Source organism: Egretta garzetta, unplaced genomic scaffold, assembly GCF_000687185.1.
Source record: "Egretta garzetta isolate BGI_Z169 unplaced genomic scaffold, ASM68718v1 scaffold56, whole genome shotgun sequence".
NCBI lineage: Eukaryota > Metazoa > Chordata > Aves > Pelecaniformes > Ardeidae > Egretta > Egretta garzetta.
In genome coordinates, this window is record NW_009260182.1 from 2,100,535 (window position 1) to 2,112,800 (window position 12,266).

At 42.3% G+C, this 12,266-nt stretch overlaps 1 protein-coding gene across 1 annotated transcript in view; it reads right to left on the minus strand.

Moving 5' to 3' along the window:
* Positions 1 to 252: 252 nt before the first annotated feature.
* LOC104129001 (putative threonine dehydratase) overlaps positions 253 to 12,266 on the minus strand; it is a 30,298-nt gene continuing 18,284 nt past the window's right edge. Inside the window, exons 7-12 of the mRNA XM_035897265.1 lie at positions 11,870 to 11,966; positions 10,876 to 10,951; positions 10,037 to 10,162; positions 8,654 to 8,821; positions 8,285 to 8,342; positions 253 to 351 (exon numbers count right to left, since the gene is read on the minus strand). Coding sequence (XP_035753158.1) covers positions 253 to 351; positions 8,285 to 8,342; positions 8,654 to 8,821; positions 10,037 to 10,162; positions 10,876 to 10,951; positions 11,870 to 11,966 — 624 coding nt within the window. The remainder of the gene's footprint in view (positions 352 to 8,284; positions 8,343 to 8,653; positions 8,822 to 10,036; positions 10,163 to 10,875; positions 10,952 to 11,869; positions 11,967 to 12,266) is intronic.

Below are 12,266 nucleotides of genomic sequence, written 5' to 3' on the forward strand. Positions count from 1 at the left end.
AGCCAGCTGATAATGAATTATTGAATTCCAACACCAGCAGAGACTAGAAGTTTCCCTTGGCTAAGCTAAAGTTTTGAGTTTAACTTTATTCCCAAGGACATTCACTACATTTTGAGCAGGAAATAAATATCCTGAAACTATTCACTAACTGTTCAGCTTTGAAAGATAATATTTGCCCTGAATGCCTCAAGATTAGGGCCCTGTAAAATAACTTGTCAGAGGGCCTCAGCCCCATCCCTTGCGCTGTGCCCATCACCGCTCGGTCCAGGCGGCTGTGGGGTAGCGCTCCAGCAGCGCGTTCCTCAGCTGGGCTGTGTGGATCTTGTCTCTGGTCTCCACGGTGCAGGTGACCTGGGAAAAGAATTAGGAACATTCCTGACGGCATGGCAGCAATCTCAGACAAAGGCATTTCCAATGAAATCCTAAAATACACTCGTAAAAGCAAAATGATCAGTTCAACGTAAAAACTCTGGACCTCACATCCCCTGTCTACGCAGGTAAGAAAACTGACATTGCAGACATCTGGGGTTCTTCCAGCCCTTCTGCACCATCTTAAAACCAATCCTCTCCTGGCTCCTGGGCAAGTACTTGTCTACTGTTGGCTTCCCTGAAGTCATCCATTAGCAGCTTCTCTGCTCCGTTCCCCGGGGTACGTACGTGGTGCCGCTGCCACCCACCCACATACCTCTCACCTCACCCCATTTCCCACATTTCTGGGCAGTGTTTCTTCCATCCTTCAAGCTTTTTATGTTCTCCTCCTCTCTCATGGAATTATCCCCCAGTCCTTTATCATCTCTGCAGTGTTCTGGCTGGTTTCATCTACTGACACACCTGCTTGTTTTACTCTGATTTTTTGTTTGTTCATTGATTCACTTGTGGTTTTCTGTTACGGTAGTTCTGCTGCTAAATCAAACTAAACTCAGGCAAACCTAACCTTGACAGTTTTCTTTTTATTCTTCACTTGCCTCCACATGTGTTACTGACAAACCTGTCATGCAGCCACTGAAGACGATAACTTCAATGTCGTTCCTTCAATTGTTCCTTAATCTCTCTTCTCTACATACTTGCCTCTCTACAGCATCATTTGAAAATCTCAGCACTACCAAAGGTGAGGCACCAATGCAAAGGTGCAGCAGGAAAATTACGCTTCACAATTTTAGACTAACAACTTCCATCACTGCTGACCCTGCTGGAATTATCATAGACGACGAAAGTGCCACGTGGAAAAAAAGATCTCACAGAAACACGCAAATCTAGTGAGGAAGGGATCCAAGATGAGTCACAGTGCAACAACAGAGAGTTTATTGTAACCGGCAAATCTACAGAGAATAGAGGAAAAACTGGTCCTGGTAACCTTAAGGTGGACTTCCAGAGACAGATGCCCTGTATAGTGTACCTGTCAGAGCTGCATCCTTTACAGAAAGCAACACGGCAACAAAAGAAAATTGTCTCTGCTCAAACACGTTTATAAGGGTGCTTCTAAATAAGAACCTTGTGAATTCATATTTCTGGGAATGAGCTTAAAATAGCAATAAACCTTTAGCAAAACTGTTGAATGAGAAGATAAAACATTAACTCCAGGTTATTCTAAACAGCCATGAGCCCCATTAATTAGAAAGCTGGCTATAGCTTCTTAAATATCCATCATGAAATAAGCCACATTTCTGATCTGTTTTTGTAATTCTTCACCTCTGATCCTGAACATAGTGCTATCCTTGTTTGGTTCTTTCGAACACAAATTAGATGCTAATTTCTTTCTCCTCTGAAAAAGTGGGATTTAGTCTCAGGAGAAGGACAGTCACAAAAGACAGCTAATAACGAGGGAAGAGGAGCGAACATAAATATTGGGGAAATGTATCTAAAGGATATCTAGGCACCAAACTACCAAATACCCATTTATCCATTCCACATGTCTCATAAAGCCCCTAAAGCTTTGCAGTCATATCTTCAAGAGCACATACTCATCTCTCACTGAGTTACTTTCTGCTTAAAAAAAGCAAACTTTTTCCCCCTTCCACAGCAATCGTGGCTATTTTGTCCTGAGCAAATCAATTGCTGCGCTTGGAGCCAGCCTGGACTTGCCAGGTTCAGCTTTGAGCACTTGGCAGCAAGCAGTTGCTCTGCCCTGGGAGCAAGCATGGGAAAGCATTCTGAGTTACAGAGCCAACTATCCTCCTCTCTGCCCTTTTCTTTCACTAACGATTGAAGCCAGACAGACTTGGATAGATTGGAGCCAGAGAGCTTGTAAACAGTTTAGATAAATACTGTCTTTTTGTTCTGTGCATGCACAGCATCCAACACGTGATATGGCCACTGATAGGCTGCGGGGGATTATAAAAGTAATAACAGCAGCAATAATAAACAGCTCCAGAAATGTACCTGATCTCCCACACTTGTCAGCTAGAGGAAGAGAGAACATTTGCTCACAGCAGGAGCAAGCAGAGGCTCACACTACGCTTTAGAGCAGCTACAGATCCAAACAGCAAGGTTGGCAAGAATTTGCTTTCTTGCTCAGATTAAGCCAATTTGCACTGCAGTTTTACCTTCACAGAACTCCTCTCTCTTATTCGCTTCACCTGGGAAGTATGAATTACATGAGTATCCAACAGGGCAATCTTCACATGTATTGTAGGAGGCATATGAGGAGGAGATTTATCTAGGATGAAGGGTCACCTAAGTACTACTACCTACAGGAGGCTGCATGCCTACTGATGACAAACTAAAAGTGTTCCCAATTTGTCTTATTTAAGAACAAATAACAAAACACATTGCCTGACATTTCTTATGCTCCAGACAAGATAACCCATGACAACTAAAGAAAACTGTAAATTTGTTTCAAACCCATAAGCCTTCAGGACTAGACATAGGCTTTTTGATCCAGCAGAGCTCTCACTGACTGCAGGACATTCAAGACCAGGTTGGACGGGGCTCTGAGCAACCTGATCTAGTTAGTGGTGTCCCTGCTCACTGCGGGGGGGTTGGACTAGGTGACCTCTAGGGGTCCCTTCCAACCCAAAACATTCTATGACCATGTTTGCACAGCAGACCTTTCATTTCTGTGTATCAAAAACCCCCACAAAAACCACCACCACCACCAGAGTACATTTTATGCATTTTTCTCCTGCATATTATATCCTTTCTGGATTAAGAAATAATAATAATAATAAAAAAATTATCTGCCTCTGTAAGACTGTTAAAATAACCAGCCAGATGGATCTTTTACTGCATTTAGAGTTCCGCTCTCTGTGGCAGGAAAGACTGATTCCAGCCAAAGGGTTTAGTTAGCCTGTTGGGTTTCTTTATAGCAGGCCTACAAGTAATGGAAGACAGAACAGTCTTCACTGAATATTGATGTTTTGTGGGTTTTATTTAATAACCGGAAAAAAATGAGGGAGCAGGGCAAAGGCTGAAAAAAAGATAAAGGAAAAAATTGATCACAAGTTATTGCTCTGCGCAATACCAAAATCCAGATGCATAAATTAAAATATTCATAGGAATTAATTCAATTTCAGAGAGAGGAAAGTTCATAACTTCACAAAAGGAGGAAATTTGCAGAGTTCTCTGCTGAATCATTTGGGCAACAGCGGGCACCTCTGCTCCCCTTGAACTGCAAGTCTCATATGTGATCATGTTTTCCTAGATATTAAAAATTAATTTGGCATGCCTCTCAGCTCCCTGATGCCTGATGTTTGTAGGCTGTGTGTGCAAATAAAGGTATTGGGTAAACATGACGGGCCAGTGCTAGAGAGCAGAGGAAATGTGAGCAGCGTTGCTCAGGCAAAAGAGTTCAGCCTCTTGTGCTTTTCCAGGCTTCATGTAAAGATAGATCATAACCAGCTAGTGCAATTCCTTACGTCTCTGACTCATCCATTGAACCTTTGTATCCCACTTCTTTAATCCTAGAAATCATATTCACCACCGCCTTCTAAGCTGTTGGTCTCGAGGAGTCACATAACTTAATATTCATGATACGCCATGCTCAGCAACAGTTTGTTTGCATGAAAATCACCGGAGTTAGAAATGAAAACTTTATTTATATGTGCTGGTTTCAGTTCTATAAATAAAGCAAGGCTTTTAATTTCTATTAAAAAAATCAACAACCGGGCAATTTTCTGAATTATTCAGTAAACACCCAGTGCAGGTTACTGCACATTACAGATTATGGTTTGGGGATCAGCTGCCAGATAGTTCCCAAGGTCAGTGCAATGCAACACTTGAGAAAGAGCGTAACAGCTGCCACAGCCGTCACTTGGTTGTGCAACCTGGGCCCTTATCTTTTGGGATATTCTTGAGTTCAGGTTGGTGAGCACGAGCACGAACAAGTTGCCATCACATTATGTAAGGTAGGTAATAAGCCAACAACTCTACTCTTAGCCTCCCCAGAGTCAGGTTCTTATTTCTACAAGTGGGGCAGGCTAATCTGTACCTCATTAGTCTGCTGTGGAACGCCATTAAAGAAAACGACCAAATTCTTTTGGAGGGCCTCAGGAGAAATGTATTGCGGAACTTCCCACTCCAAGTGTTTCCATTTCGCACATGGGGAAGGGAAGCACGGAAACAGTGCCTTGCCCAAGGTCGTGCAGGAATAATAGCATCCTTCTCATAGCTGGACAGCTGCGGGCTCTTCTGTATTCTCTTCACAGGACAATAACATGGAATATGTTGGCAACTGGGGACTCTACTACAAAAATATTCTCCTCCAGCCTTTTACAAAATGCGAGTTGGCCCAAAGGAATTTATTCAAATTGACCCGAGCAGACTAAAATAATGTAATGAATTCTGGCCTGAGGTGAATACACTATATGGAAAAAACAGGCATTACACCACACAAAGTGAGCCAGGAAACCCAGCACCACTGGGACAATGGGTAATGTTATTGTAAAGAAAAAGAAACATTCGATTTATGAATTAGTATTTTGCTGCATAGTCAGAGGGAGAAGTAATGTGATGGATGTTCTTTTTACAGCTGGTCTCCTCTGAGTTATTTAAAACCACAGCAGAGTTAAGCTCCTGAGAGGTTTGAAGTGAACAGACCAGACAACCCCATAAAGTCAAACAGGACCCAGGTCAGAGGGAAAACTGCGACCGCGGCTGCTTCTCTGCAAAGCTGCTCGAGCAGCTCAAGACCTTGCAGGCTGCTGCTGCCCTGTTCCAGGACCCTCCTGTACTTCTCAGTTTGATTATGCTGCAGTTTCAGCAGTGAGAAGAAGGCTTTTCTAGAAACTTGATAAGCTCAAAGATATTTTTTTTTCCCAGTTGAGTTGCCTGAGTCCAAATATGAGACACTCATTAAGAAGGCAAGCTGCTGATCTATAGCAGAGCCTTGCCTGGCTTCATAGCAAAGACAGTTCTTACCTTATTAAGTCGCTTATTGATTTTGCTCATTGACTTCTCTCTGAGTCAATAATAATATGAAATTAAAGTGATTTAAATGGTTATAAAGAGGTTTACTGATGGAAGCAATTTAAGCGATAAATTGTCCCACATCGAATCTGAGGAATATTATTGATAAAGAATAGGGAAAGTTCACAGAAACAAGTTGTACCTTCCTCCCACAAACTGGGTAGTCCTTTAGACCTCTAGATCCAGTTAGCTGGTGATACTAGATTATTTTTTCCTTAGCTCTGATCTTTATTTCTGTCTAGATATTCCTGGTTATCTAACCTGTTTCAATAACTGTAAAATGTGAAGCTTACCAGGACTGGTTATTTGTATGATTTGCTAAGGGTTATCTATTGCAATATTGGGACTTCGGAAGTCATTTCCTAATTGCTCAAGTAAGAGTGAATTAGGGTGTAGTCCTCTGCAAGACAGAGATCCAGTATGAGCCACAAGGAAAGAGGATCTAAACCGGGGGTATGAGCAGGCGGTAGCCAAAAGAAACTCCCATATTGTTCAAAAAATGTGACCAGCGGATCCCACTGCACAAGGCACTTCATTAAGAATCAACTGAATCTAATGTAGCCATAATACTTTTTTTTTGTTTAATTAAAAAAATCTCTTCTTTTTGCCAGTAAAATGTTCCAAAAGTTGTTTTTCCTAAAGTGTAGTTTGAACACAAAGCTTCATTTTAGAAAGTCCTTACTACTCCTTGAAATCAGACTATCAGCAAGGGTCTTCCCATGGAGTGTTCCAAGTGTGCAGCAGATGAATAAACACTGACCCGCAAGGCATTTCGCTAGAAGGGGAAAAAAAAAAGCTCTATCTTTCTGGTAAGCAGTGACTAGAAGCCAAGTTTCTCTCCTTTGGAAATGAAGGGATAAATCTAAAAGGATGATTAAATACGGAGATGACAACCCTGACAGGACTGATTTAGTGTTTCAAATAAGCCACTACACTTACTGCACTGTTCCTCCAAACACTTCATCTATATCCGCAGTCAGAAGTGTGTACTAGAGTGGAGTGGGTATGGCTGTAATACCTTTCTTCTTATTGCCACCAACACATAATGGTTCTTGATCCAGATTTAAATGCATGCTTAATTTAATGTGCCGTGATTTACACCGATGAAAATGATAGAAAGTTCCTTGCAGGTCTGCTTTAGTAGCAAATGCTTAAAATGCTTTGCTGACGCAAGGCTTTGGCCCTTGCAAGGCAAAGAAAAAAGCAAAACCTCCCCCACACGTATTAGCTTTACATGTGCATTTTTCTATATCTAGTTAGAGCAAGCTTATTTCGATGCTTAAGGATATTTTACCCTTTTTGGTTACCCTTGTTTTAGCTCTCAGAGAAAAGCTTCATGATTCACTAGGTGTCAGCAGATAGAGCTGCATCCAAACTCACTGAGGTCTATAGATCTGGATCACTCCTTTATACTTCACATCTAACTATCCAATAACCTCTCCCAATAATCTCACCTGATTAAAAGCCATCATCCAAATCCAAAATCCAATTAAATTATTCAGGGATGCAAATTCCTCGCTTCAACCCTCTTGTACTACAACACTGTCAGATTCTTGAAGTGGACGGTCAGTGAAAATACAGTGTGTTTCAAGTGCAGACAAGAGCACATGGCACTTTTCCATTCAGGGACCGTATTTACAACAAATTCTGATAAAGTTGCCTCATTAGAAGACATTTAAGAGCAATAGAAAATTGTTTTAACATTCTCAATCAAAAACTAAGATTGGATTTTCATTTACTTAGTAGCACTACTAAAAACTACAAGCCTTGCTTCATAAAAACCACATTGAAAACTTTAGAAGAGTTACAGGGTTTGTCAAATGTAGCCTTCAGTAAAAGGGTTTTCAGAGCCAAGTTAGCTGCTGAATCAGAGGGATTTGTCTACCCCGTGCAGCGTCACGTTATCCAAACCAGTAAGCCAGGTTATTGTTACGGCATGCTGCGGAGCAATGCAGCTTTAGTCCCAGCCGCTTGAGAAAACTGATAATATCATGTTCTGAAAGACATTCATAAACTTCATTGTAGTCCTTTGCTATAGTCATCTTTAATCTAACCTATTCTTTATACCGCAAGTAAAAATACCGAGACGGTTTTTGCATCTAGGCGGGAAATTAGATTTAAATGCCAAAACTGAAGAACTTGCTCACTCAATAAATAGCATTACTGAATTCCAGTTATGAGCCTGTTTAGCAAAGATCCCTGATCTGTCTTCCACCTGCGATTTCACAAGCTAAGTCAGGTTGGACTCGGACAGCAGCAGCATGAAATCAGTGGAACCACACCTTTGCCAAACCGGTTGAAATAAGAGAAATGCCATAAGACAAATGATCCTTTTAAGAGATGCCATAAGCTGATAACACCTCCTCACTGTTACTGTATCAAAACCTCAACAAAAGAATAAGGATTTTGCTCTGTGCTCTTTGGGGATAAGGTACAAAACTGAGGCCCTAGTTAAAAATGAGGATTCCTTAAGGGTAAGGGTGTTCTCCACATCGCTTGAAGGCAAATTCACCTCCGACAATTACAGCCAGCCTACACAGCTGGCTCTTCGAGTTCTGCACCTGGGCTCCAGCACTTGCTCACCGCCGCGGGCACACCACCACGCACGTAAGGAAGGTTTGCCATAGTGACAGCTGGGGTGCTTCCCCCCGATGTGGCAACAGCAGGCAGAACAGGTCCTCTGTTATTGGCGTGCCTGCTAAGTGTTTGGTGAGGCAAGATGCTGCGTAACACAGAAGAAATCATCTGTCACACTGATCCCCAAATCACTGCGCACGCTCTGCTGGACTTCCTCCAAGTAGTCATGTAGAGATATAGGGAAACAGAATAAACGAGGGGAGGTCAGTACGGCCAGAGAAACTGAAACGGCGCCTGGTCTTACCTCAACAGTGAAGAGCTCAGATGTCACAAATGTGCGTTCTTGTTTGATATCCAAAACTCTAGATCAAATAAGGGATAAATCAGAGATCACAACAATCCTTTGTCATTGTAAAATAGTTTCTGTAAGTGTTTGGACAGTAACTATCTTTGCTGCTTTCTGTATTAGACGCTCTATGCTGCAAAGGTGCATTCACAGTGGAACAAAAATGAAGGAAATAAAAGCTTTTCTGAAACATAACAAGAAAAAACCCTTTGATATAATTAGTTGCTTACAGACTTGCTTTCAGAGAACATTTGGAAACACCTTCAAATCTTTAATAATCTTTGTGTAATTCTGTGATTATATTTCCCTACTATTAGCCTGATTTACCTTGCTTCTTCCCGAGCCAAAATCTCCAGCAGCTTTGAAATGTCTCCTGGGCAGTCAGAAAGCACAAGGGAAATTCTGCACACTCGGTTATCGAGGGTCAGGGCTCGAGCTATGCACTGTTGCAGCAAATGTAATTCCAAGTTCCCACTGCATAGAACAACTGCCACTCTGAAAACAGAGAGAAAAATAGGATTTGGGATTAGCACTTGTCTGTGCGAAGGAACCATGAATCGCAGACACTGTGTTCAATATCAGTTTAAGATCTGCTAGGAGAGCCCTTCGATAAATATGTACTGCATGTCAGAGGGGCTACTGGCTCTCAGCATCAGTTGTGGGCAGCCTAGAAGCTGGCTGCATTAGTTGGTCTGAAACGCTGTTTTCATTTTGCATTTCCTGGAGATTTTAGTTTTTGTTAGAGAGAATTAGCTGGAGAATTCTAGGTCTGTTTCAAATTTTTAAAATGTGACATCATTTTCCTCTGGAAGTTCTGAGTCTCAACCTCTTAATGGTTAGACAACGTGTATGTTTAAGGCTTTGTGTGACCATTAATTAAATCCATCTCAGCACTGCAAAATAGCATAGAAATGCTTGAAGAGCAAGTGAAGAGCCACATGGTTGGTCCGTGATTATCTCTCTCTTCAGAGTCAAACCTGACCTCTTTAAAACCCAACCTTTGCCTTTTCCCTTTTATTTTAGTTGTACTGGATTGAAATTTGTAGCTGCTCTGTATGTATTCTGTCCGCTTCTTCTGAAGAACTGCCTCAGCAATATTTTACCGCAAGATGCTGTGCATTGGAAATTTTATTTTATCTTGAGCGCATGTGTGTTTAAATACATTCTGGACTATGTCCTGAGCCAAGGCTCGATCCACTTAAGTACTGAGTACTCAAGCCCAGATGCAAGAAGGCACTTACCCACACGTTTAATGCTATGAACAAGGGTAATCCCGTTGATTATCTGGGCAGCAGTTCCCGGGGCTGGGAGGTAGGTGCCACTGAGCGACTGCAGAAGACAGCCTAGCTCCTGTCCCACCCCAGGTAGGGCTGATTTCCACAAGTGGAATGAGAGAAGGCAACAGGCTGACAAGAGCAGGCTGCTCTCCTGGCAGATGCGACCATGCCTGGTAGAGCTGCGTGCGACTGCCTTTCCCCCAACCATATGAGAATACAGGAAAATGACAAGATTTGTCAGGTCTCCAGGCTGACATTTGTCTTGTTCAGCGAGCGGTTTCTTCAGCCTGGAGTAGATGCCACAGACAAGCCCACTGCCAGTTCAGGGGTGGGAACTGCCTCCTCACTCATAAAACAAGCAGCTCCCCTCCATTTCCTGGGACCAAGGCGCTCAACCCCATGCTTTTGCCCCTGTTTGCAATAGCTGCCATACCTTTTACCCTTCAACTCAGGCAGCTTCCCTGCAACCAACGCTGCAAGCCCAATGGCCCCTTCTGCATCAACCGTGGCTCGTTCATACTCCAGCAACCTCAGTATCGAAATGAGGACATCCTCTTCCCTGAAGGCAAAAGACTTGTGTCAAAACAAAACAACACAGCTACCAAAAGCAAAACACAATACTTCTATGTATAACTGGATTTCTTCCATCCTTCCAGGTACAGACAACCCTGAGGTGGTATTACAGAAAGCCATGCTGCCGAGGGTGAATACACATCTCAGCCTTGTTATTAACTGAAAGACAGGATGGCATTTTTTTTTTACCAGAACCACCATGCTAGCTAAATCCTAGTGGTAAGTATATTCTGCCCGCTTGGCTTTTCCATGAAGATTGAGAAGAGCTTTGTCAAAGGCTGCCTTCAAGTGTTGCAAGACATACCAAGGACAAGTTTTACACCCAGAGTATGACCAGGTACTAGCAGCAGGTGAAGATTTGGCCAAAGGGCGTCTGGACAACGTTCTTAGTCATATGATTTAGTTTTAGGCAGTCCTGCAAGGAGCAGGGAGTTAGACTCGATGATCCTTTATGGATCTCTTCCAACCTGAGATATTCTGTGATATGTAGGATTGGATTCAGTGTCTTCAGTGCCTGTCTTGGAAGGAAATGCACCCCTCCATCACCATGCTCTCACGGCGTGTGCATGATGGCAACTCCTGCCAACCTGCTCCCCCCACTGTACCTGAAGAACCCCCATACCCTGATGGTACAGCACATTTTTCATATACAACAATGTTCACCCAGTATTATTCCTTTCACTGTTTTTCTTCACCTACCTCACAGCAACAACTTTATCCACAAGTTTCCCAGTCAGCTGCAAAGAATTGCTGCCAAAGCAAAGTCCGCTCACATCTGCAGATTTCAAAAGACAAAAATATGAAGCTGGCTGCTTTAGACAAGTTCAACATATTTTAGAGTCCTCTCTACTTTATGCCCTTAATGAGTGCAGCACACTGCTGTTATATGACCTTAAGTTGCTTGATTTTTTTATGTGACAAAAATGCATTTGGCAATGAAAGACCAAATCACAGGAAGCAGGAAGATTTTGCCATTTTGGACCCCTTTAAGAAAATTATGATTCTTCACTGGCATAGCTGTACTGCAAGAGCAATCCTGCAGTCCAGCGCTTTTCACTGTTCAATGAGGCTTGAAGGAGAGAAGAACCAAGCGTGGTGCTGGGTTTGTCAGCTACAACAGGACAGTGGGCAAAGGAGCGCAGAGACAGGCAGAGCTTGCTGGCAGAGTTAGGTTGTTTGTTTACAAAACTCCCATTTAACCCAAAGCTTCCAGAGACTGGAACATCAGGTAAACAGGATATTCCTACACTGCTTAACAGCTGAGGTTTTTTGAGCAGATGATAGGGAAACAACTGGATCATTTATAAACACCATTGTTCCGACAACAGTTTTGTGGGACTAAATATTTAAGCACTGCATTTTCCTGTCTTTTCACAAATTAGTCTTTTACACGAGAGCTTTCCCATTGGCTTCACTGGTTAAGATGCTGCTTGCAAGCATCATGGTCAGAGAAATACTCTCATATTTCTAAGTATTCAACTGAACATTTCACGTGCACTGAACATAGCGTTGTACCCCAGGGTGGTGGTAGGGGAAATGTGGCAGAAGTTGCTCTTACATCTTGAATTGAATTCTAACTCTTCAGAGATTTAATTTAAAATATATTTGAATGGTATGACTGAGAAAATAATAAGGCTGGAAAAATCAATTACAACTTTTATTTTACCTCCAGAAGAATAATCCATTTTCTTACCTCCGTAAAAGTGATGATTGCTGCAAGCCTGGTCTTCAGTTGGGTGGCCAGCCTTTAAGGATTGTTGCAATACAGGGAAACTTTCAGATTCAACCCCCTGGGGAAGACAAGTGTTGTCACTTTTTTCTTGATCTAATTATAACAAAGTCACCACCGAAGTGGACACGGAAAAAAGCTACACAAAATTTCCTCTGCAAATTAACAATTAATTTCAAATTGCATAATAACTCTGCTATCTCTAGACTTATCCTGTGGCTTATTTAGGGCCAAATTTTTCCTGTAAGAAGTTATTTCAAAACACAGAACTGGATTTCATTTGCTTTGGAGGAGTCTTCCCATATTTTTTTCTTAAATCCAGCCAAGCAGCCAAGGGACAGGAGGCTTCCCAGGCTCTCAG